The sequence below is a fragment of the Callithrix jacchus genome, chromosome 5 (genome assembly GCF_049354715.1).
Source record: "Callithrix jacchus isolate 240 chromosome 5, calJac240_pri, whole genome shotgun sequence".
Lineage (NCBI taxonomy): Eukaryota > Metazoa > Chordata > Mammalia > Primates > Cebidae > Callithrix > Callithrix jacchus.
Window position 1 is genome coordinate 78,598,741 of NC_133506.1, and position 27,813 is coordinate 78,626,553.

Genomic DNA, 27,813 nt, shown 5'->3' on the forward strand with positions numbered 1-27,813 from the left:
AAACAGTTGACTTATCAGACACTTATTTTTTCACAGGAAAGCAAGATTTACATCTGTGATCAGCATTCCATATATCTTGCTTGCTTCTTTTACTGTTTGTTTTGGTTAATGTCGCCATCTGCCTTAATGATGGCTTTCTGAGATATTATGGCCATTTGTGTGTGCGATCTTTTCACAAGACTCTAGCTGATAAGGAGGAACTCATACTGCAAACTAGGAAAATAAGAATACCCATGATTTCCTGCAGCCCAGAGGAAGGTGATAGGATATTGATGTGCTGCTATGGTTTCTAGGATTTTCCAACTTTGTATTACAACTGAATTCTGGACATTTCTGCTGGGAAAGCAGCATATTTGTAGGGATCAGAATAGTGGGGATTCTGTAGGACTGTGATCCTTGCTCTCCTATCCTCTACATCACTGACTTTGGTTGATCTGGTGTCAATCATTGACTAGCAGTGGACTCTCCTTCACATTTTATTCATAGACAGTAGCCTTAAGAGGGATCTTTAGAAACGATTGCTTAATGAACAAGGAAGGGTGTGTTTATGGCATAGCAGTACTGGTGTTTGTAGATCACAGAAACTGGATACATTTTCAAAATATGATTATAACTGCATTAATTAAGATAATCTTTGTTCTTTTCATCTTTTGATTTTTAATACTGAACCTTTGCTATATCAGTCTTCATTTTCTGTGAAGAGGTCCCATGTGCTGTGTTTGCTCATGTACTAGTTTTAGGATTTCTGCATGGGTGATAAAGTATTTACTAATGTCTACCTGATACAAAAGGGAGGCTGCTGTCATAATAGGGAGCTTTCGGTTTGGTTTTTGTCTTGAGTATCATGGTTTTAGCCATTATATTAATTTGACAGGACAGTTGGCAATTACTTGAAATATGGAATACGGATTCTTTGGTAACCGTAGATGACAGTAGGTGCTTATGTAGCAGAATGACCCCCCTGCACTGAAGTATGGTCTTTAGCTAACTTAGTTATAGCAGATTCCACATAGATTGCCGAAGAGTAAATACCTTCTGGTATTCTGATTTTGGTTGCTGGTCAAAAATGATGCTTTGCCTTGCTAATGGCCGGATTACTAATAGCTTCCATTATTTTATCTTGTGTCAATTTGTTTTAATTGGTCTGGAATAATCTCCATTGCCTTATACTGATTTTCTCTAAAGATGATTGAATTCATCACCTTGCTGAGTTTCATTGTGTCCATGCTCTATTTTCTGATCCAGGAACTCACCTGTATTTGACTTTGGAAGCATCTACCTATTCTTAACTTCTCTAAGTAGCTACACGTGTACCTCTGTGGCAGGGAGCTGTGTCTCCTATTCTGCTCTTACTGCCTTTTTAAACTGCCCTCTGGACCCTCAGCTGAGCCATACAATCACCTGATAAGAATTTGTCATGTGAGAATTTAGAGATCCACCAGGATAGATGGTCATGCCCTTCCACATTAGTTTTCCCATTTCTTAGGCTCCTCACATCTCATTCCTTCATGTATTGTCTCCATTTCAAAACAAAACAAATAGCATCAGTTAGAATTGATAGCCATTTTGTAAGTTTATTTGATTGTATTACTGTTTTCAAGTGTGTCTATGGCACCACTGCTTTCTAAAGTTGTTTTCTGGACTCCTCAGTTCTTGATTCCTTACATGTTTGCTGATGACTCATATCCTTTTTGCCTAGAATGTTCAGATCCTAGGAACTGACACCTGTAATGGCCTCTGTGGAACTTCTGTTTTAGTGAAGTGCATATATGACTTGTCATCCAATAATGAACTGTTTTCCCTTTCTCCAAGCAGGAATGGGATCAGGTAACCTAGAGTGCCTCTTATACACATTGTTTAAGAGACAGCATTTGTTTTTTGTCTAACAACTTTCTTTCTATAGCTTGACTTGATAGGAAGAAAAACTGGGTTGATCTGGGAGAATCAGTAGTTGTCACATCAGGACATAGGCAGTTAGGGAACGGTCATTTCACAGGCAGTTACGGAACAGTCATTTCAAGGCAGGCCCTTGTGCTTTGAGATATCTTTGAGCACCCTAACATGGAGCTGTTAGGGTTAACTCTGAATCCAGGTGACTGCCAAGGACCACTATCAGAATCAGCCAGGTATTTATTGAGCACCTAAACACAATGCTATTTGGTGACCTGCTTCTTAGGACTTACAATGTGAGCCTTTATTTTGCTTCCTCTACAATTCCACCTTAGCCATTACGTTGTCAGCCTGCCTGCCTTCCTCTGCCACATTTGAGTCTTCCTAACCTTATGCCCTGTAATAGCAATCATTTCATCATCGTGCTCTTTTCCACTACCCCTTCTCCCTCTCTCTTCCCACCTCTGAAAATAAATTTAGAAAAGGAAGGGAAACACAAACAAACAAACAAAAAGTTGCCATTATGATGGGATTAAGGCATAATATCTCAGTAAGAAGGGGTAAATTAGTTTTCCTTGATGGTATATACTGCCTGTTTCTATCCATCCTCTTGTTTGCTTCTTTTTCTTTGCTCTTCCACTCCAGTCCTTAAGCGAGTTTAGTTTTATTTGTTCCTCTAATCCCTTTTCATTATAACAATGTGTCATAATCTGCTTGAAAGTTTTTCATACTTACCGATGTTTTTACTAGTCATTCATCCCTGATGAACACCGACAACTTGTATGTGAGAGACGGATTTGATAGGGTTTGGATACAAGGCAGGAGAATTGTGTCAGTGTGAAAAGAGGGCTCCCCTGGAGATTTCAGTGTAAAATTAGAGGACAACTAGAACACCACCATATTTACATAGTTCTTCAGTATTGGTAAAAGGGTTATTTATACTTTAAATTCAAGTTGTCAAAAATGGAGCCATTGCACATGAGGCTAAATATTATTCAAGGTTTTTATCAATTGATGTTATAAGCTGTCACCATTTAAATCTACCAATGACTTCTGATGCCATGTTGTACAAAAAGAAGGAAAACACCGTTTCAACAACTTGGGATGTGAGCCATTTCTGTATGTTTGGGGCTGTTCACCAAGTGGATGTTGCTGTGTTTTGTGACCAGGTGGAGTAGAGGGCAAGGGATTTGTAACTGAAAATTTTTAGCTTGTCCTATGGGACTCGATAACTTTCTATTACTTCAGCCTAATCCATACAGAACTCCCAACAACTCAACTTGTGGCTGATCCAACCAATGGCATGGGGTGGACTGATAGTTTTAGAAAAATTACACTCTTTGGAATTTTTTTTTTAATTGGACAGGAACCATGTGTTATATTAATAGTCTTAAAGCCAGAGAACTGGGAATGTAATCTTTTTTCCCCTGTGTCTCTAAGTGACTCTTAATTGGAGTGAGGTTGGCAGTTCTGACCTGTATCTACCTGCTGTTTTTTATTGGCATTTGCCTGCTTTACTGGGCTTATATTCAACCTTGAATACAGATTTGGACACCAATTAAAAAAAATTAACTTCAAGTTTATAAATCTCTTCACTATAGAAAGCTACTTTTACATGTAGAGTAGTAATTTTTGTTTTGATTTTAAATGTTAGTTTTTAAATTTTTTCTTTCTGTTTTATTTCAATTAAATTTTAAATTTTTTCTTTATGTTATATTTCAAATAAAGTGAAACTTGAAATGATCTGAAAATACTTTATTATTGGGAAAAGAGATGTGGAATTTTTTTTTTTCAAGAAACACAATTTAATTTGTCCTAGGGCGTGTAATAACTTAAGCTAAGTTAATAAAGTAGTATTAAGTAAAAAGAGCTCAGTAACCCCATAAAGAAAAAGAAGGATTTTGATGAGTTCTGATATTTAGATGAAAATAAAATAAAAAACTTAATGTTCTTGAGTTGATTTTCTTAAGTATGTTATGGTTTCCGGTAGTTTTCATTTTGCTCTTTACTGACAGAGAAAAAAGGTTTGCTGAGCTCAAGGAAACATCAGCCTTATATAACTTTTAAATTTATATAAATAAATGAAAATTTCCTGCTATTTGAGGCTGTTACTTCTGAACATTGTGACTATGAGAATTTCAAGTCATATAATTGGCGTCACCTTTGTACTTGCATTTTTCTGTGCCCTTAAGGACAGCTTTATAAAGGGAAGAGAAGTTTGTTCTTTTTGATATGTTTAATTTTTAGGTGTGCTCCTTTAATATTAGAAGATCTAGCTAGACTCACTTGTTTCAAATGTAGAAGTCTTTCCCATAGATATTGTTTTGATGGTCCATTAGGAAAACTTTCTTGGTAATAGCTTTTGTCTCTAAATATTCTCTTATTTGAATCATTGATTGTCACTAAGTATTCTACTTGAATTATTTATTGAGTTACTAAAATCACTAATTTGAAGTTACTGCTTTTGTAGGCATGTGCTTATAGTTAATCCCCTTTTGGGGTCCTTTAGGCCTTTTGAAATAGTTTGTTAATTGCTCACATATGATAAATGTTACAGTTCAATTCTAAAACATTAGAATAATTAAGAGTTAGCTGTACTTGCTCAATTCCAAACAATTCAGATGCAATACCAGCAGCTACTTTTCTACCCACTGCCAGATACTTAGACAAAATGTTCGGAGAGTGTGGGGAGGTGTTGATCTGTTGAAAAGCACAATCAACTTTATGTTAGGCTAGTAGGCCATTCAGCTGCTCTGTGTTCTGTTTTGTACTGGAAGTGACATTAAAGAATACTTACAGATGAGTAGATTTTGCTGCCAGTGCTGATGATCTCAAAGGTTAGAGCTGTGCTGGGAACTCTTTACAGTCTGGTTAGTAACAATTCTGTCAGAGATTGCCTCAGTATTAAGTATCAGTCAGATGTTGAAACTTCAGTTAGGCCTTTAGATCATGTAGTCCGAATATCCTTTCTGTAGCTACAGTAGGGTTTTTGGACACTGGCTCCCAAAAGTCAGATACTGATGATAACTATTGAGGTTTTTACTGTAATATGCTTTCTAGTTGAAATATAAGTATTTGTACAAATGTATATTTAGCATACCACACAACTAGTTTTGTGAAACAAAAAATAAACTAGTAAAGAGGATACCTTTTATGTATTCTATGTGTGTTAGTGTATTTCCATTTGCCAACATATTCATATTAGTGAAAATAGAAAAAAATACATTTTTTAACACTTTTTAATAGTGAGAATACTTTAACTAGTAGGTGGAAATCTTCCCCCAACCAAAAAGGGTTATTGGATTTTTCTTCCCTGCTTGCCTCTAATTAATCACTCTTTGTCTATTTTTAATTTAGATATACAGGATTATTAAGATTCTTTCATAAATACTTTCCTGAATTAGCATTTTCACAGCTACACTTTTAGAGTTTTTCTTTTTTAAAGGTATAAATGTAGTCAAAATATTTACAAAAATTATCAAATCATGCTGTGAATAAATTCACATCACATCTCTCGGCTATTTTGAGTTTAAAAATATTTCTGAGCAAACATGCTGAAGTTGATTTAAAAGTAAGATTAGTAATCCATAAGCTATGAAAATAGCAAAATGAGAGAGAAAGGGAAACTTTCCTTAACATTAACAAAACTAGTGTTACTTTGTTTCTGTTTTTCATTCTTATTTTAGTCCTTGTTTATCTGAGCATTGATATTTAATATAAAAGTTGTAGGTAAATCTGTGTATATAACATAATGCCAGTTAATAAATTTTATTTGCTTATGAAATACTGTAGCTAGCAAGCTATACATTTTAAGTAGCAAAGTTAAATTTGTTTGGAATCTATGGAGTTCCTCAAAAATGAAACTGAGAGAACCTACTTCTATTCCTTAAAAAACTGCTTATTCTCGTGTCACATGAAATACATCTTTTGTATCTCTTTGTGCCTCTGGCTTCTTTTCTGTAAAATGGGCTCAAGAATTTAATTGACTACCTTCATCCCTTTCAAGAACATTGACAGATACCTTGAAGTCTTTGGAAGACAAAATGCCACCTTGTGTATTTTTTGATACTAACTTGCCTTGTAAGTATGTACTATGTATTGTACACAGTGGCGTGGTGTGATATTGTGAACTTTTTTTTATGAGAACAGAAGTTGTTTGCATGCTTTGATGTTAAACTATAATTTCATTATTAATGTTTTATAATTTCTGAACATGATTCTTTCCTCTGTCTCCAGTGCAGTGGGCATTGTCCCTGCAAACACCTCTGTGTTCTATGCTGTTTTTGAATAAGAGGTGGGAGGTGGGGTACTTAATGTTTTCTGGCATTCTCTTAGAAATGTGCAAAGAAATTGTTGTACACCTTGGTTAGGAATATATCCCTGGTACGGCTTGGTTAGGAATATATGGAGGAGGGCTTTATTAGCTTAGGAATAGACAAAATAGTCCTCTGTTTTCTCATTTTTAGGTTTTCTTCCACAGGTTTATGCTGCCCTGCATGTTGTTTTTAGTGTATAGAAAGTGCAGTTAAAGGACAGAGTTCCAGTCTAGGATTTTGGGAACTTGGATTCTTGTCTGTGCACTGCTTCTATACTAGTATTCACTTTATCCAGTTCTGGACTATTTCCCATCTTTATGAATGAGGACATTGTGGTATGGTGATGCTAGTGAGTGAAGAGGAGGGATGTTCTTGCATTGAATGCTTAGACTCCATACGATTTAAAGTATGTATAAAGCTACCTGTGATTATTCATATGAAACTGTTACAGCTCACTATCATTTTCTCTATATTTGCATGTGGAGGTTAATTTTTACTGCCTAAGAACTTTGTTGTGTAACTCCCAACATTGTTAGTAAATGCTTGTGGTTAAATTGCCCTGTCTCCTTTAAAGAATTTCTAAGTGCTGTTTGTTAAACTTTCTGTGGTAAAAATTATTCTTGTAAAGCATAAGGAAAGATGATAATTTTCATATCTAGGTAATATTTGTGAATTATTAGTCTCGTGGTAGAGGTTTTTCTCCATGAGACTAAAAATTATTGTTATTTTTTTTGACAGAATTATTACTATTTTTTGACATCTTTTGTCATTCTTTTCCAGAGAATTCGGTCAACAGTGGATGAAAAAGAACAAAAACAACTTCTTATGGATTTGGATGTAGTAATGCGGAGTAGTGATTGCCCATACATTGTTCAGTTTTATGGTGCACTCTTCAGAGAGGTAGGAATACACTGGGTTTTAGCTGATGAATGAGTATCTAATTGGGACAAATGACGATGGCAGGATTAGATTCTAATCTTAAATACCATACATTAGTAGTAAGTTAATATCTCTATATCTTAGTATGTAACCATGATAATCTACACAGTAACTTCTGACACTCTTTTTGGGGTAGTGGGTAAGGGGTGAATCATGTGTGTTTGTGTGTGTGTGTGTGTGTGTGTGTGTGTGTGTGTGTGTATTTTAGTATTTGTGGCTATCATTTATAAATTTTATACTTCCTTTTTTAATTTACAAGTATTTTCTTTAAGGACCTGACAAATCAACTGACATCTAAATATCAGTGCTTTTGCTATAGGTTTTTCATTGAGCCTTGAGCAGTGCCTCCCCCAACTTTATTTTTAAACTTTTACTCATCTGTCATCAAGTATATATCTGCATTTAGTATAAACATTTGTGTGTCTCTGCCCATAATCCTGAAGTATACCCATCAGACATGGAAATTAACAATTACAATAGAAATTATTTTCTTCTGATTCTCTTACCCAGATTTTTGTGTAGAAACTAAAGCTCTAATTTCTTGGTCTCATAATCATGTTTCTTCTTTTGGCCTCTGTTTATTCTGTATCCTAACTTGGATTATCATTTCTGCCTTCAGCTCTCAGTCCACTTACTCATTTCCAGTCATCCAGCTGCCTGGAGTGTGGAATTGAGTTTGGGCTAGGAGAGCTGGAGCTGTAAATAAGTCAGTGCTATCCTAGACTACCATCAAAAATTGTGATACTTAGTTGAGTAGGACTTGAACCGAACTGCTAAGCATTGCAAATACTTTTAAAAAAATACCTTTCTCGTTTTGAAAATGTTAGGATGAATAGCTGGGTTATAATAAACTGGTAAGAAAAAGCCTCCCTCTCCTCTCTTCTTTTTGGGATGGGATCATAGAGTATAGCCTTGGGGTTTTTGCTGTTATTTGGCTTTAAAATGAATACATATTTTTAAACAGGGTTGAATGTGGCACTGAATAGAAATATATGAAATCTTATAATTGGAAAACAGGTTAGAGGTTAGTTAATTCTAAACCTAATTCTGAAATTTTTATTTGTTTTTCTGTGCTCTTACTAGGTAACCAGTAGCAATGCATTCTACTTCACGTCAGAGCCCATTTCTTTGTTGAATCACTAATTGTTAATTCTGGACTCATATAGTTTCTTTTTATTCCTGTCTTAGTACTTTTTATTCATTTTTATGACCAGATATACTGAATTTGTTAATTTTCTTCCATCATTTCACATCAGCATTATATTACATTGGTATACAGTCATGTATTCATCTGTATGACTATATTTTGGACCTAAATATTATGTAATATTATTCTAAATGTTTGGAACTTTCTTCATGTTGCACAAGAATCTTTCCATCTCCTCCTCTGCCTGTTCCCAAACTGTGAACTTTCCTTCACAGTCATTAAATGATCACACCATATGCAGAACAATAGTTAATTAGGGATTGAACTAGGTTTTCTCTCCTAACTAGTTTCTCTGGTCAGCTTTTTCATTGCTGTATTCATTTTCACTATAGACTTTCCCCAGCTCTATCTGAACCCTAAATCATCTCCATAGTGCTGGAACAGGCAGAGGAGGAGATTTATTTCACTTGTTCACTTATTTAGTCATTCATTTAAGTACTATTTACATACCTAGCCTCGGGCTAGATAGTGTGCTAGTCTGATTGTATGAAAAGAAAGCAGAGTAAGTCATATTCATGATTGATAAAAGTGTGGAAACAAAGCACAGAAGCTTGGAGTAGTATCTGAACAATATTCTGATGGTTTTCTTATGGATAGCTGAGTAGAATTTGATTTTATGTCTCGGAAAGGTTGAAGGGACTTGACATATGCAGCTGTAAACACTGACATCTGTTGAATGCTTTACAGTTTTCTCATATATTGTCTTCCCAATAATCTTTGGGATTTGGTGATATTATCCCCATTTCGAGATAGGAAAATGAAATTTACTGTTTTTGGCAAAAGTTACACAGCCAAGAAGTGGCAGAGATGGGATTCCAGAGGCAGAAATCTCACTGTTTCTTCTATTTTATTAGAAGTGGTCCAGAGATGTAGATGCACGCACACACACACACACACACACACACACACACACACGCTTTTTTAATAAGAATTTTGATATGATAAGATGTATGATAAGATGAAGGTTACTTCACACTAAGATGAGATGAAGGAACTACACAGTTAAGTTGTATAAAGACACAAAATGCCTAAGTAGATGAAACACGAGCTTTCCCCCCAAATTAGAATGGAATCTGTAATAGGTACTTTCTCAATATTAAAAGATTAAGTTTTAGAAAAGCAGAAAATAGGGCTGGGTGTGGTGACTCATACCTGTAATCCCAGCACTTTGGGAGGCCAAGGTGGGCCGATCATGAGATCAGGAGTTAGAGACTGGCCTGCCCAGCATGGTGAAACCGTGTCTCTACTAAAAATACAAAAAATTAACTGGGCATGGTGGTATGTACGTATAGTCCCAGCTACTTGGGAGGCTGAGGCAGGAGAATTGCTTGAACCCAGCAGGAGGTTGCCATGAGCCAAGGTCGAGCCACTGCATTCCAGCCTGGGCAACAGAGCAAGACTCCATCTCAAAAAGAAAAAAGAAGAGCAGAAAGTACAACTTTTACAATAGTGAAAGTGTTACCTTTATTATTTACCTTTAAAGAGTGAATAGTAAAGGTGTATTTCCCAAAGTGACAAAGGTTAAAAATATTAAAATAATCAACAGATTTAGTAAGAGTTTAAAGAAACATTTTTCTTTTGCAGTAGATGATTTACATGCATCTTTTTTTTGGTGACGTGACCTTCAGTTCCAGTAATAGAACACAAAATCTGAATTCATGAAAGGAAATAGTAGAAATGAATGTATGTAATTAGGACTTTTTACTTCGTCTTACCATCACTGTGTGAGAGAGAGAGTGCTTTCAATTCCTGTTACTGTGAGATACCCTCCAGGGATTCATTTCACTTAATTTGTGCAACCACTAGACTTCAGCTCTCATTTTGCTTCAGTCAGCCATCTATCCAGGAGCTTATGAGATGTTATTTTTCTTATTCTTGCAGCTACTTTGTATTTATTTAAATTTAAATACTATTTAAATTTAAGGGGTACAAGTGCAATTTTGTTATATAGATACGTTGAGTAGTGGGGCAGTGTGGGTTTTTAGTGTATCCATCACGCAAACAGTGTACATTGTACCCATCAAGTAATTTTTCATCATCCACCCCCTCAATTTCTCCTACCCTTCTATGTCTCTAAGATCTCCAGTTCTGCACTGTGTCCATGTGTGCACATGATTTAGCTCCCACTTATAAGCAAAGAACATGCAGTATTTGTCTTTGTGTTTCTGAGTTGTTTCACTAAAGATAATGGCCTCCAGTGTATCTGTGTTGCTATAAAAAAAGATTTTTTATGGCTGAATAGTATTCTATTTTGTATAAATTTCATGTTTTAAAAAATGTGGACATTTAGGTTGATTCCATGACTTTGCCATTATACATAGTGCTGTAATGAGCATACCAGTGCAGGTATCTTTTTGATATAATGATTTACTTTTATTTGGGTCGATACCCAGTAGTAGGATTGCTAGATCAAATGGTAGTTCCACTGCTTAGAGATTAATCTTGCTGTTGGGTAGTATTGAGCATCTGAAAGAGCAGTGAATAATAATTAATATTTGAAGTTGGTAACTTCTTTATTGCCATTGTCTTCAACCATGCATACTTCTTCCTAGGATGGAACTGAACTCAAAAGTCCAAAGTACAGCTTGGATTTCATTTAGATAAGTTATTAGATCATTCAATTGCACAGGTTTCTAAAAGTCGTTTTCAGGCTTTGTAGGTAGGTGGGAAAAAGAGCTCGATAATAATAGAATAATGGGAGTAACTTTTAGCCTATATTTTACAAAAAAAGACCTACCACTTAACAATACTGAAACTTAGTATCACTTAAAAATCCTTTCTTTCGCTTAAAAATGTTTTGCTTATGAAATAACTGTTGTTAGCAAGCTATAAATTTTAAGTAGCAAAATTAAATTTGTTTGGAATATATAAAATTCCTCAAAAATGAAACTAATGTCTTCTAATATATGAAACTTGAGAATTTCATAGCAGGTAAACTCTTATTTAAACCTCTTTAGAGTTTGGGGAAGAAATTCTAGTTTTCCCCAGAGGAAGCACTGTTAGTAACCTGTGAATGTAGAAGTTCATCAGACTATAGAAGACAGTGATGCTGGCTGAAGTGAACCTTTTCTATCCTTACTTCCCCTTTTCTGTTGTTACATCCACCCCTTTTCTCCTGTCCCTTTTCTTTCTCCTTGCAAGTTTTAAATGCAGCTTATGGAGGTAAAATTGACATATGATAAACTTCCCATATGTAAAATGTACAGTTTGATATGCTTGAACAAATGTATGTACCTGTAGAATTTATCACCAAAATCACCTGCCCCCCTCTCTTGTCCCGATCCTCAGATAACCACTGATCTGCTCTATGCCACTATAGATTAATTTGTATTTTCTAGATTTTCATATAAATGAAATCTTACAGTGTATACTCTTCAGTTTGTCATCTTTCACTCAGTATAATTGTTTTTGCATTTATCAGTAGTTTGTTTATTTCTTTTAATTGCCAAGTACTATCTGTAATGTTACATTATGCAGATATATCAGTTTGTTACTCATTTACCTGTCGATGGCCATTTGGATTGTTTTCAGTTTTGTCTATTACAAATAAAGTTACTTTGAGCATTTATGTCTAATTGTATAGACAAGCTTTTATTTTTCTGGGTTAATTACATGGGGGTGGAATGGCTAGATCATATTGTAGGTGTGTGTTTAACTTTTTAAAAAATGTGCAAGCGTTTTTCTAAGGTAGTTGTATCATTTTATACTTTCACCAGTAGTATTTGAGAGTTCTGTTTCTTCCATGTCTTTTTTTTTTTTTTTGAGATGGAGTCTCGCTCTTGTTGTCCAGGCTGCAGTGCAATGATGTGATCTCGGCTCACTGCAACCTCCGCCTCCCAGGTTCAAGGGATTCTCCTACCTCAACCTCTCGAGTAGCTGGGATTACAAGCATGCGCCACCACACCCAGCTAATTTTTTGTATTTTTAGTAGAGATGGGATTTCTCCATGTTGGTCAGGCTGATCTCAAACTCCCGACCTCAGATGATCCACCCACCTCGGCCTCCCAAAGTGCTGGGATTATAGGGTGAGCCACCGCGCCCAGCCTCTTCCATGTCTTTTCTAACACTTAGTGTGATCTTTTGTGTTAATCTTTAGCCATTCTAGTAAATGTGTGGTGGAATCTCTTTGTATTTTTAATCTGTATTTTTTTAATGACTTACAGTGTTGAATGTGTTTTCATGTGCTTCTTTACCAACTTTATATCTTCTTTGATGAAGTTACTGTTAAAATCTGTTCTACATTTTTGTTTAAGTTGGGATATTTGTTATTCAGTTTTGGGAAGTTTTAAAAAATATATTTTGAATAGAAGTTTATCATCAGACCTATGATTTGCAGATACCATCTCCTGTCTGTGCTTATCTTGTTATATTCTTTTTTTTTTTTTTTTTCTGAGATGGAGTTTCACTCTTGTTACCCAGGCTGGAGTACAATGGCGCGATCTCGGCTCACCGCGACCTCTGCCTCCTGGGTTCAGGCAATTCTCCTGCCTCAGCCTCCTGAGTAGCTGGGATTACAGGCATGTGCCACCATGCCCAGCTAATTTTTTGTATTTTTAGTAGAGACGGGTTTCACCATATTGACCAAGATGGTCTTGATCTCTTGACCTCGTGATCCACCCGCCTTGGCCTCCCAAAGTGCTGGGATTACAGGCGTGAGCCACCGCGCCCGGCTTTTTATATTCTTAACAGTGTTTTTGGAGAGCAAAAGTTTTTAATGTTGATATAGGCCAACTTTTAAATTCATGTATTGTGCTTTTGATGTTGTATATAAGAGCTCTTGTCTAACTCAGGCTCACTTAAGATGATTTCTTATGTTTTCTTCTAGCAGTTTTACAGTTTTAGGTATCACATACTTATCCATTTGGAGTTAGTTTTTATATTGAGAGTTATATATTGATGATTTCTTTTTGCATATGGATATCTTTTGCACCTTTATAAGATTCAGTTGTCCATACAGAGGTGGGTCTATTTCTGGACTATCTGCTCTGTTCCATTCATCTGTTGTCTGTCTTTGTACTAATCTCACATGGTTTGGGACTACTCCAGCTTTATAGAAAGCCTTCAGATTTGAGAGTGTTGGTCCTTAAATTTTGTTCTTTTAAAAGTTGTTTTGGCTCTTTCATATCCTCCATTTTCATGTGGATTTTAGAATCTACTTGTCAATTTCTACCAAAAAAGATGCAAACAACAATAACAACAACAACAAAAAACAACCTGCTGGGATTTTTTATTGGGATTTTGCTAAATTTGTAGGTCTACTGGGGGAACATTGATATCTTAAAATAGTAAGTCTGTTGACCCTTTGATGTGTCATCTCACTCCATTATTTTACACCTTCTTTAATTTTTCTCAGCAATATTTTATAGTTTCACTGTATAACTCATGTTCTTACTAGAGTTGCGTTTAAGTGTTTAATTAATTTTTAATGCTACAATATGTTTTTAAATTTAATTTTCTCTTGTGACTAATATGCACAAATATCATTTGATTTTTTATATTGATCTTGTGTGCAGCAACCTTGTTAAACATATATTCTAGTAGCTTTTTTAGGTCCTTTCAGATTTACTACCTAGATCATCATTTTTTCTGTGAATAAAGAGAGTTACTTCTTTCTTTGTCAATTAATGCCTTTACCTCTTTTTGTCTTGCCTTATTGCACTGGCTAGAACCTTCAGTATGCTGTTGAATAGATACAGTGACAATAGATATCCTTGTTTTTTTTCTGATTTTAGAGGGAAAGCATTCATGTTTTCATCATTAAATATAATATTAGCTATGAGCTTTTGATTGTTTTTTTTTTTTTAATTGGTTGAGAAAGTTTCCTTTTACTCCTAGTTTGCTGAGAGATTTTGTCAGGAATGGATGTTAGATTTTTGTTATATTCATTTTCCACATCCTTGAGATGTTTTTGAGATGTATGATTTGTTTGTTGTTTTAATAATGGTAAGTTATATGGATTGATAACAGATATTAAACATAGCTTTTATTTCTGGGAGAAATCCACTTGGTTATGACATATTATCTTTTTTATCTATCATTGGATTCAGTTTGCTGAATTACTAAAATATAGCTAATTTGCTAAAATTCATTAAAAATTTTTATAAGAGGCAGTGATGTATGATTTTCTTATTTCTGTCTGACTTGTATCAGCGTAATGCTAGCCTCATAGGATGAGTTCGGAAATATTTCCTCTTCCTGAATTTTCTGGAAGAATTTATATAGAATTGGTATTATCTCTTCTGAAAATATTTGATAGAATTTACCAATGAAGCCACTTGAACTTGGAGATTTCTTTGTGAGAAGAGTTTTGCCTGAGTATCCAATTTCTTTTAAAGATAGAGTTCTATTCAAGTTATGTGTTTCTTGTTGAGTGATCTTTGATATTTGTTTCTTTCAAGTAATTTATCCCTTTCATCTAAATTATCAATTTTATTGGAGTAAAGTTATTCATAACATTCCTTTTTTATTAATATTGGTAGAGTCTGTAGTGTGTTACTTTTGTCTTCCTTGTCCCTCCTTCCTTCCCTCCTACTTGTTTCTGATACCGATAATTTATGTCTTCTTTTTTTCTTCCTGGTTAGTCCGGCTAGAGGTATATCAGTTTTATTGACCATCTCTATGAACCAGCTAGCTCTCAGTTAAATGATTTTCTTATCTTTTTTTATTTTTAAAAGAGTCAGGGTCTAGCTCTGTGGCCCAGGCTGGAGTACAGTGGCATCATCCTAGCTCAACACAACCTTGAATTCCTGGGCTCTAGGGATCTTCCTACATCAGACTCCTGAGTAGCTGGGACTTTAGGCATGCACTACCACCACTTGGCTAATTAAATTATTATTTGAGTGTGTGTTTGGATGGAGTCTTGCTTTGTTGCCTAGGCTAGTCTCAAACTCCTGGCCTCAAGCCATCCTCCCACCTTGGCCCCCTAAATCACTGGAATTACAGGCATGAGCCATTGCACCCTGCCTCAGTTACATGATTTTCTGTATTGCTTTGCTGTTATTATTTTTTGATGGGGGGATCATTCTGATTGTGGTTTCTTCCTTCCTTTATTTATTTTACTTTAGGTGGATACTATATTTGATTTCTCCCCATGTTATCCCTCCTCACCCTCGCTTCCCTCCCCACCTCCTGCTGTCTCTCCCCTACCCCACCGCAACTGTCCCCAGTGTGTGATGCTCCTCTCCCTGAGTCCACATGTTCTCGTTGTTCCACACCCACCTATGAGTGAGAACATACGGTGTTTGGCTTTCTGTTCTTGTGTCAGTTTGCTGAGAATTATGGTTTCCAGATTCATCCAAGTTTCTCCAAAGGACACGAACTCATCGTTTTTTATGTCTGTGTAGTATTCCATGGTGTATATGTGCTACATTTTCTTTTTGCTTAATTTGCTTTTCTTTTGTTTCTTAAGGTGGTCCATGCTCTTTTTATACTGTGAAATATTTTAAACATAGACTAAATTACAGAAGAGAAACAACTACCCAAATCTTATATTGGCATATTTATTCTTTATCTGTCTTTAAATATTATAAATACAATTAAAGCCCTCGTCACATTTCCCTTTACAGATCTAAACACTATCCTGAGTGTTTCCTTCAATTTGTTTGCTTGTTTAGGTTTTCCACATGTGCATTTTCCCCTACATTTTACATAATATTGCTTTCTGTATTTTCAGTTTAAGTAAATGGAATCCTATATGCATTCTCTATTGTACATTTTATTCAGCATAGTTTTATTCAACATAGTTTTCAAGGTTTCTGTAAATATAGATTTGTAATATATAGACTTAGTTAGTTTATTTTAACTACTATGTAGTATTCTAATGATTAAATACACCCTATTTTATTTTTAGAAATCCTAATGTAGATTGCTTCTAATTTTTTATAATTATAAACAGTACAAAAATGAACAATTGTTTTGCATGTCTTCTTGACAACTTAGGTTACAGATTATTTAGCATATGTCCATGGATATATATATAATTGCTAGATATAATGATACAAATGTCTCCAACTTGAGTACTGACTTACATTTCCACCAGAATTTCTGTATCAAGAATTGTATTTGATATTAGTCATTCCTGACTGTTAGTAGCTTGCTTAGTTTGTGGTTTCAATCATTAGGGTTACCTCATGGTCGAGGTTGGCTCCTAGAGTTCAGCTATCATGTCGATATCAGCCTGGCCAACGTGGTGAAACTCCGTCTCTACTAAAAATACAAAAATTAGCTGGCAATGGTGGTGTATGCCTGTAATAGCTACTCAGGTGGCTGAGGCAGGAGAATCACTTGAACCCAGGAGGTGGAGGTTGCAGTGAGCTGAGATCGTACCACTGTACTCGAGCCTGGGTGATAGAGCGAGACTCTGTCTGAAAAAAAGAAAAGATATATGGTGTCAGTCATTCCTGACTGTTATAGTAGCTAGATTAGTTTATAGTTTCAGTTGTTAAGATTACTTCATGGTCCACATTGGCTCTTAGAGTTCAGCTATCATGTCCGTATCAAGGAAGAAAAACGGGAACAACTAAAAGGATTTTCCTGGAGTCATGAACCAATGGTTTTGTGTTGATAACCTCTTTGGTTCCCTTTCTTCACCTTTAAAGACTGGGAAATGTAGATTTTATCTAGGTACATTGTATAGAGGAAAGGGAATGTTTATTGAGTATGCTATCAGCATTTACTATCACAGATCTTTTTTTTCCTGGTCTGTACCAACATTTGATAATAAGCATTTAATTTTTGGCAGTTTGAAATGGCATCTCACTTTTAAAATTGCATTTCCTTGATTGCATTTCCTTGATTGGTGAGATACAGAATTTTTTGACACACATTTAGGCTTTTTAAAAAATTGCCTTTGATGTTATTCTACTGTTTTGTCTTTTCCTAATTAATTTAGCATAACTATTATTCAGAGATATAAAACAATCTATAATGCAATTAATGTTTGGATGATACCATTTAATTATAGCCAGCATCCAGTTGTTTAACAAGTATTCTTTGAGTCCTTGCTCTGGCAGAGGTTACATTTTAGTAGGGAATATATATGACGAACATAATAAATAAGTAAATTTCACTTTATATTAGAGGATGGTGAGGGCTTTACAGCACAGAGCAGGGTAAGGGAATGCCTGGTGGGATAACTTGAACTTTATGTCAGTACAAATTCACTTTATATCAGTGGTATTGATCTTTGGTTTCTTTATATCTAAATAGATGTTTTTGTCTTATTTTTAAACTTTTGGTATGTTGTCCTTGTTTATACAGAGGTAATTATAATGGAATTAAATTTAACAGGTCTTATCCTTTGTGATTTGTTGTTTTTATGTGTGTTCCTGGGAAAAAATTTTTTCCGACATAAAAGTCATGGAGAACTCTTACAAAAAAAGTTTTAAATGTTTGCTTTTACAAAATCCATTTGGGAGTTTTTGCATATATATTTGTCAATGATTTGATGCTAGAATTTAATTTTTTTCTATATGGAAGGCCCATGGTCCCAGGAGCATTCATTGAATAATGCATTCTTTTGCCACGATTTGCTTTGTTACTTCTGTCATTTGTCAGACTTCTGTATCTGCATGAACTTTTGCATCTGTTTCTTTGGTGTATTTATCTTTTATTTGTGATGTTTTTATAAAAATTCTTTATATAGTAGGTCAGTATCTCTTTAAAATTATCTAAGTTCTTCTTGGCTCTACTTTAATATAAGCTTTAGGGTCAGCTTGTTCAGGTTCTTGAATTCTTAGATTAATTTGGGAGAATTTGACATGCTTATGATCTTCACATTTGTAATCATGGTCTGCCATCCGTTTGTTCAGGTTATTATGTCCTTTAGTAACATTTTATATTTGTTTTCATAAAGGTTTTGCCTATTTTATTATATACATTCCTTGGTGATGTAGTTTGTATCTTTATTGAGAATGACATCTTTTTTACTGTATTTTCTAATTGGTTATTATTAGTATATGTTATTGGTTATATGTGGATCTTTAGGAACCATTATGTTACCTTTGTAGTTCAGAGTTTCATTATTCTCCACCTTTTTTTTTTTTTTTTAACCCAATAAACCCACATTTATTAACTTTTTCTGTATTTCAGACCTGTGGTCATCCTGTTTTTTGCTTGAGCATGACAGTTATGCTGCTGTCACTACTTTTTCAGGCAGCTCAGAGCATTTCATTTTTTAAATGCAGCTCATTGCCATTGTCTTGTTCTCTGTATGACCAAAAGGAACTGTCAGAGAGATAAGAAAGTTACATTAGGTTATGTCCCTTAAAATTTACAAAGACGTCTCTCTCTGGAGCTCATTGCTCTTTTCTGTCCCCTCTTCTCATCTTCAGTTCTCAGTTTACTTCTTACCTTTAATCTGCCACTCTCATATCTAGCTTTCTCTTGTTTGCCCATATTTCCCTTCCTTCTCCCTTCCATTTGGTAACTATAATTTTTAGCCCCTGCCAGTTACTTTAGTTTGTGCTTTGCATATGTTAACTCATTTATTGTTTGTCACAGTCCACTGAGGATGGTGGGGCAGTCTCATTTTATAGATGACATTGAGGAGGCCCAAGCTTATATAAGTAGAAAGTAGGAGAGCTTAGATAATGTCAGGCCTTTCAGACTCCTAACATCTGTGTGTGTGTGTGTGTGTGTGTGTGTGTGTGTGTGTGTGTGTTTTCAATTTGCTATATTTTTAGTAAACCTGTTTAGATCGTGTCTCTAAAATAAAGCTGTGTCTGTTTTGGCTGGAGGGTGTTACTCGATCTTCCATGAGAGCCGTTCTCACAGTGCACTCTAAAGAAAAAGGTTTACAGAGAGAAGAAAGATTAAATGCAGAAAATGTAAAAGTTCACTATGTCAAATATGCTTTACAAAAACATATTATGTATAGCCATTTAACTACATGATTGCTCTAGAAAGTGGTCCTGTTTAAGAGTGCATTGTAAATGTCGATAGAAGAAAAGCATTAGGGACACTGGATTCTGTTCATGGGTAGGGTATTTTTCTGGGCAAGTAATTTTACTTTTAATAACTGTTAATCTCTTAGATAATCCAAGGATAGGATTGATTATATAATTATTATATAATTAAAGGATATATTAGTGAGTAGAAAATCTTTGATGATAATGGCTGTCTTTATAAGTAAGTAACAACACACAGGACTATTTAAGATAATTTTTAAAAAATTATTTTGATAGTATTTTCACTTTTGTAAGGTACTTTGTAGTTCTTGTTCATCTGTGTATCCTATAGTTTTACAGCGATAATCATGGTATTTGCTTATAGTCTTAATTTTTTTCATGACTCATGCATACTTCTCATGAACTGTACTGTTTCCCCCAAAATTGATTTTAGATAATCTCTTTTAATATTATACTATTCCCTTTTAAAAGATAGTGCATCAGTTTCTAGTTTTGTTTTTTCCTTTTGTAATTTATGAAATATTTGCTTAAGTTACATTCCCAGTCATAGGATGATTCTGTAAAATGGTATCAACACATTTATTTCTATTTTATTGTCAAATTGCTTTCAAATTGGTTTAAAACAATCTATAATGCAAGTAATGTTTGAATGATTCAGTTTAATTATAGCCAGCATCCAGTCATTTAACAAGTATTTATTGAGTCCTTGCTCTAGCAGAGATTACATTCTAATAGGGAATATATATGACAAACATAATAAATAAGTAAATTACACTTTATATTAGAGGATGTTGAGGGCTGAACAGAACAGAACAGAACAGAGCAGGGTAAGGGAATGCCTGGTGGGATGACTTGCACTTTATGTCAGTTAAAATGGGCCTCACTGAGAAAGTGGCATTTGAACAGGGTCTTGAGGCATAGCTTTATGTATTTTTGTCTTTTTCCTTTTTTTGGCTAATTTAAGAAGTTTACATAGTCTCTTAAGATTACTGTCGTCTATTTTTTATTAGTAGGAATGAATGGTTTTCTACATATTTCCTGTTTTTTTTTTTCTTCCAATTTTGGCAAAATTTGAAATTTATATAAAAGCATAAAAGTTTTTAATATAAAGCTGTCCTTGTCCATACAATTAAAGAGTGGGTAAAATTGGCTTTAATTACATTGTTTGTGTTTAAACCTGAGTAGAATATTCTGTTGAGGGCTTTAGTAAGAAAACAAAAATTATTACTAGTTTGAGATTTGAAATAAGAAGATTGTTCCTTTCTATTGTATTTCCATTTTAAGTAAAGACAAGGTGATATATAAGATATTTAAGAATAACAGATATTCGTTATTTTATAGGGTGACTGTTGGATCTGTATGGAACTCATGTCTACCTCGTTTGATAAGTTTTACAAATATGTATATAGTGTATTAGATGATGTTATTCCAGAAGAAATTTTAGGCAAAATCACTTTAGCAGTAAGTACCTGGTCTTTAAATTATTCATTGTATATATAGTCATATGGAGATGCTGCTGGATTTTTTGAATACACATATCTGAGTGTCACTCACAGTACCTTCCTGAAAATAATTTGTAGTTAATAACCAGAGACAAAGTCATTTCTGTGGGGTAGTTAATAAATACATCATAATGGTCTAGATAAATACTGTCAATGTTCTTTTCCTTTGAATTTCAGTGAATCATAACAGACTTTTCTTTAAATAAGACTAGAAAAAGCAATTTTCTTTTCATTCTTTTCCATTGCTTTAACTATTTTTAAATTGCTTATATTACCACACTTATCCTGAAATTAATTAGAATCATAGCAGTCTCCTTGAAGCCCCATAATTGAAGTCCTTGGACAAAGTATGTTTACTGTGATTTAAGATTTTGGTTATTCAGTCTAAACTATTTAAAATATTGACTAGCAGTTTTAGGGACCAAATTTACTACTAAATTTGGTTAATTCACTTTTACCAGAGTACCAAAAAAGTAAAAGGATTTTCTTTTACATATGTGTTTTTAGTTTTGAAAGTGAATTCGTTGATCAGTTTGTTTCTTGCTCTGAATCTTTAAGTTGGCAAATGTTTATATATTTTTTTTCTAAAGAAAAATGATTTACTTTTCATAGAGCAAAATTCATAAGATTCTTAGAAACTCCTGAGAATCTGAGCTAGCATGTTCTGGGTTAGTTGATATATAAACTAAATCATATAGGAAGTTGTAAGATAGATACTTTGGTTGCATGTAATTTCCTAGCTCTTCCTTACCAGTATACTACCCCTCCAATGTAGTTCACCAAGATATATACCCTTTCAAATAATTTCATAAAAATATTTTATCAAGTCATTTTATTTTTAAATTTTATATAAATAATAGTATAAAAAGTAGCTAACTTAGATTAGAAACTTACTCATTATTCAGCTGGGTATATGATATTTTACGATTATTAGTTTAGCCATCTCTCTCCAATGTATTAAACCAGTATTATCTTGAAACTTGTTACTATTCATAATTATAACAGCAGAAAAAATGGTAATAGCCAATGGTTATAAATGCTTATTTGCACCAAACTATTGGTGACATTTAATCTTCATAGCAACTCTGTGGTAAATAGTGTTACCTTATTTTTATGGATGACAAGTCTGAAGCATGAACAGATTAAATAATTAACTTGCTTTGAAGTATATTCACTTATAAGTGGTAAATGATTTAAATCCAGGCAGCCTGATCCCAGAACCCTGCTCTTAACCACTGTATGACATGGTGGCCATGAAATTAGTATTGCAATACAAAGAATATAAAAAAATGATTTATTCTATATTTGCCTAAGTTAAGACTTGGTGATTCCCTTGTATATATATATTAAGCACACATGTACAATTTGTGTTTAGTCTCTTCTTGGTAATCAGTAAACCAGCTAACACAAAAGCATAGCTATTCAGCAACAAATTTATTTGTTCTACATTTATTGTACCTAGCAGCTTGACGTCAGCAAAGACTTGACCTTACAGCACGTGGTTGGCCTGTTGTGTAGTTCTCCCTTAGTTTGAGGTGTGTCTCTGTTCCTTCCCTACCTGAAGAAATGTATAATTTTCTGATCATGATCAGTGACCAAGCAACAGGATAAATTCTGGATAAATTCCCACAGTGGTGAACAGAGATACACTAGCCCTTCAAAAATCACCTTGAAGGCTTAGCACCCAGTGAGGGTGAATGATTGTGAGGAACTGAGAATTTATAAAACTTTTTATCTACTACTGGACTTAGAAATTGAAATAGTTTTTGCTCTAAGTTGTTATTACTCTTAGTTGAAATGGAACCAACTCAGTGATCTTTGTTGTCCTATTTTTAAATTTTGAACATTTAGAGGCCAGACACGATGGTTCATGCCTGTAATCCTCACAGTTTGAGAGGCCAAGGCAGGAGGATCATTTCAGCCCAGAAATTTGAGACCAGCATGGGCGACATAATGAGAACCTTGTCTCTACTAAAAATTTAGAAAGTTAGCCAGGCATGGTGGTGTTTGAGAGGCTGAGGTGGGAGCAAGACCCAGTTTCAAAACAAAAAGGAAAAACAAAGACAGGAAATTTTAGATTGGAGATACAAAAAAAGATAAAATTTTAAATGAATTATTAAACAAATTATAAGTCTAAAAGTTACTGGGTTTTTTTTGTTTGTTTGTTTTAGCTATCTGGGAACATCATATAAAGGCAACTCAGTTTTTAGATCTAAACTTACTCAGTATCTTCAGTTAACAAGAAATGACAGAATATTGAAATATTAAGCTTAAAATGTATGCAAAAGACTACATGGGATATTACTTGTAATAAACTCTTGTGCTGTTTGAATAAAAAGAAACAAATTGTTTATCCCATCTCTTCTTTTTCTCTCTAGACTGTGAAAGCACTAAACCACTTAAAAGAAAACTTGAAAATTATTCACAGAGGTGGGTATGGATTGGTATTTTTTTTTAATAGAAATGAACTTTTTTCTCCTAATTGGTAAAACAGTTATTCAGAATTACAATGTCACTGTATAAGCTTTCCTAAAATATTGCTATTTTTAGCAAAAATACTTTATGTACTCTAAAACTCTGTTTTTACTATTTTTTGGGGGGGAATTCAATAAATTTTAGTCTAATTTAGTATGTTGGACTTACAAGTTGAAATAGATTTTGCTGCAAATTGTTTTACTGTTAGTTGTAAAATAATTTTTCATTTGCCCAATAGATAATTAATGTTTTACTACATACATATAAGACATCGAGATGGTCCTGTGGACGTTCAGAGAATAATCCGAGGAACCCTCAATCATTTTTAAGGCACACTGCTATCCCTGTTTAGTGTTTCTTCTTCACATTAGAAGATGTTTCTGAATTGAGAGAAATCTTTTAATTAGTATTATAAATTGAAATTTCTCTAAAGCATGTTGTATTTATGTAGGCAGTGATCTTGCCCTTATTAGACACACAGTTTAAACATTGGATGTAGTTGAAGGCCAAACCTAGAAAAGCAGTAACCCTGTGGGAATCTGGAATTTAATCCAGCAAATAGATGAAATGCTTGCTCTACTTACTACTGTGTTAGACTCAGGGTAATAAGGTGCTGGCTTTGAGGAAACACACCAGGTCTCACTACCCCTTAGCAAATTTGTCATGGAAAAGCCTAAGAGAGTACATGGCAGTTTGTGATTTAGCCTGACAATAAATAGGAAGAAAAGTAAAAGGTCAAAATCAAGAGAAGTGAAGCATTTCTAATTCTGGGAAACAATTTCTAGTGGTTAAAGAAATTAGTAATTGGGCCATTTATTTAAGTTCTTTTAGTTTGTGGTTGACACTGGGCCAATGAAATTAGTTCATCTTGAACATCAGTATATTTTATTTTGTTTGGCTTAATGCTAATTAGAAATAACATCATTTGCTCTTTTGGCCTAAAATTGTGTACACTTATGTTCCTAAACAAAAATCTTTGTTTCTCTTGTAGTTCTTCTTGTTCTTGTCTTGATTATTTTTCCTTCTTCGTTAGCTGTGTTTTATAATTATGAGAGTGGCACCTTTTGGGCATTCGATAGTCACCTTAGGGACACTTACTGATCGCAGTAAAGCACCAAGTGGTTGAATAAAAAATCTTCAGAAGTAACTTTTGTTTTTCTCTTACTAAATAAAATGATGAATTTATAGCTGTCTTTTATCAGTTAGGATCAGTTAGCTTTTTTGTTGGAGTCAGTGTTTTTTATTACAAGTAATAAAAATCCTGATAACTCTTTTTAAACTTCAAGGAAATTCATTATCTGTCATAATAAGTCCAAAGATGGGGTGGCTCAAAGCACGACATGTCTAGGAGTCAAGCTCGGTCCTTTTGCTTCTGTCCTTCATGTGTTGACTCTGTCCTCAGGGTAGTAATAACTAGAGCAGTTCCCACTATCATATCTAGATGTGACTGCCTTTTGAAGAACCTGTGCAGCTGTATTGGGAGTATGGAAACTTTTCCCACATCTCTAATACCTTGGCTCATTCACTAGAAGTGTCTCAAGCCCTTAAACCTTAAACCAGCTATCATCCAGGAGCATGAGACTAACCTTATAAAACTTATATCAGCCAACAGCTAGGTTTTGGAGGTGTGGATATTGAGGAGAGGAGATACCTCAATAAAACACAGATTCCATTAGAAAGTATGGATGGGGCTGGGCATGCTGGCTCATACCTATAATCCCAGCACTTTGAGAGGCCAAGGCAGGTGGATCACTTGTGGTCAGAAGTTCAAGACCAGCCTAGCCAACATGATGAAACCCCATCTCTACTAAAAATACAAAAATTAGACTGGCATGGTGGCACATGCCTGTAATCCCAGCTATTCCAGAGGCTGAGACAGGAGAATTGATTGAACCCAGGAGGTGGAGGTTGCAGTGAGTAGAAATTGAACAACTGTACTCCAGTCTGAGTGAAAAAGAGTGAGACTCTGTCTAAAAAAAAAAAAAGTATGGATGGTTAGGAATGGATGTTTGATAGGCCGATAGCTGTTTTAATGATAGTAAGAGATCTTTACTGAAGTTTTTTATGGGTCACCTTCTGAGTTACATTTAGATGTTTTCTGCATCCTGTATTTTAAAACCATATTTTTTATTCATTGAGCCTGGATAGTGACAAGGACATGGATAGAAGAACTGAGATATGGATAGAGAATTAGTTGGTATGTACTGGTAGTGACCTGATTGTCAGTGAATGAAAGGGATTTGACATTCCTTATATATTGACTGTTATGCAGTGAATCTGAACTAAGTAAGTGAATTTGTAAGCCTCTTGATGAAAACAATTTAATGCCTAAATTTCTTGTGAAACTTTTTTTTGATATTTAGTTTTTAAGCACTGGCATTCAGAAAATTGTTTTTCTTTCTCATTTTCAGTAGAAGAAAACCATCATTTTGTCTGTTTTTTATAAATACAAAGATGTTAAGAGAAAAATCAATCCACATCTATGTCTTATAGATTAATAAGATGTTTGTTAAATGACTTTTGCTATTACATTTGCATAATTATAGTTATTAAAGCTACATGTTTAAAACATGAATAATTATTGTATGTGATAAATGAAGATGTTTTACTTCTTATATATCTGAATTTAAAAAGTTGGCCACTTATGTTTTCTAAGGTTTTTCAATATTTTTGTTTAAAGTGAAGCCTTATGTAACTTAGGAAGATATTAGTTGTATACTGAATGGCATCTATCTCTTGTAGATATCAAACCTTCCAATATTCTTCTGGACAGAAGTGGAAATATTAAGCTCTGTGACTTTGGCATCAGTGGACAGCTTGTGGACTCTATTGCCAAGACAAGAGATGCTGGCTGTCGGCCATACATGGCAGTAAGTGTTAATAGGCCTTCTTGCGTGATAGTCATTGCACAGAGAGCCTGTGCTCTTTTGTGCTGTAATTCTAAAGCATCTGCCATTAGTCATGTGGTTTTACAAAAAAACCTGCTAGAATGTGTCCCTTAGGCCTAAGCTCAGGTCCTAGCATCTCCACGAAACTTTGCTAAATTATCCCGCTCAGCCCCTGTTTTCATTGTCTTGCTTTATTTCTCTAACTTGGTATTTAGCATTTGTGGTCTTTTCTGATTATTGTTTTTTTTTTATTATATTCAGTTCAACTCATCAAACAATTGGTAACTTCTCAGAAAGTTCCCAGCATCCCTTAGTGAGACAAATGGGAAGCCTTGAGTTCATAGCAGAATTCACTGTGTAACAGTCTGAAGCTATATGTTTTAATATTGTTAGTCCCTTTTTCAGGGGTAGATGAACACACCAACAAACACAAAGGTGGAGGACTTCAGTATTTTGCGACCTGAAGCCTCTTTTCCTGCAAAGAGACAGATGTCCACTGTCCATCCATAGATTATCACATTCATCTTACTCTATTATATTTGTATACAGTGTTCCTGCAGCCTGGATTTTGATCTATATTTTAATGGGAATTTAGTGTCTGTATTTTAAACATTCCCCTAGGTGTTGATGTCTTTCTTCAGTGTTACCATGGTTCTTTGGGGACCAGCATACTGTTCTAAATGTGACACATAAGGTGTTGTGTTTGTTTTTTGAGGCCCTCCGGCCAGCAGCATTTCTTTTCTGTCTTTGTAGACTCTTTTAAACTAAAGATAATTTAGAATTGAATAAAATTTTTCTTTCTTTACTTGTTAGTTTCCTCCTTGATATATATGTTTTCAAACCTAGTGCTATAAATAATATAAAAGTAAGAATCACAGGCTAGATATTACAGGTGTTCTATATTGTTTATGAGTGGATAGGCTTAGTGCTACTAAAATTTCTCACATTGCATTTTTTAATACCTCTTTTGGTTTTGTTATATCTTTCTATATCACCTTTTATTCAGATGAAAATGTAAAAGGTGTATGTGTGTGTTTGTAGACACCTAACCTGTGTGTTAAGACCTTTTTTTAAACTTTCGGTTTTATGCATATTGACTGGCCAGGCAGATTCTTGATTTAGCTGGAAGACTGAATGTGTCTATTATGTGTTTATCATGATAACTAGGGATAAATGGCACAGTAGTTTCAAAGGCAAGAAATAAAAATAATTAGACATGGAGCATTTGGAAAATGATGTGATTTACACATTTATTGAGGATATCCTGAGAATGAACTGAAATTGTTATCGGCAGTTTTAAGGCTTGTCTCAGTACTAACAGTCACTAAATGTTTTTGTTGTGTGACACTGGCTAAGAATTATATTTGATTTAAGCAGACTTTAAAAATGCAATTGCAGCTCAGATAAAGTAGAATATTTTGAATTCAGCTTTTAAAGAAAGATGCAGACTTTCACTTTCTTCATTCTTGTGCAGAAATACGCTTTGCAGGCCCAGGATATGTAAGACTTTTGTTTTCCTGCTGGCCTTCATCTGTGGAACACAAAGGCTGATAAATTCTCTGCCTCTAATCTTTACTGAACCAAATGAAATTCTTCTGTCCATTCTCGTCTTTCAAGGCCTATTTTGATAGACAAGAGCTCAATAAATGTTAATTCAAGTGGTTTGACTTTTCTTTGTATATTGACAAA

General features: G+C 34.4%; 1 protein-coding gene across 4 annotated transcripts in view; it reads left to right on the forward strand.

The window, feature by feature from the left end:
* Nucleotides 1-27,813, forward strand: part of MAP2K4 (mitogen-activated protein kinase kinase 4) — a 124,673-nt gene that overhangs the window by 66,739 nt on the left and 30,121 nt on the right. For all 4 annotated transcript variants that reach the window (XM_008996498.5, XM_002747899.7, XM_078373063.1 and 1 more), the window contains 4 exons: nucleotides 6,987-7,106; nucleotides 20,601-20,720; nucleotides 23,140-23,191; nucleotides 25,979-26,106. In XM_008996498.5, the coding sequence (XP_008994746.1) occupies nucleotides 6,987-7,106; nucleotides 20,601-20,720; nucleotides 23,140-23,191; nucleotides 25,979-26,106 (420 nt within the window). The remainder of the gene's footprint in view (nucleotides 1-6,986; nucleotides 7,107-20,600; nucleotides 20,721-23,139; nucleotides 23,192-25,978; nucleotides 26,107-27,813) is intronic.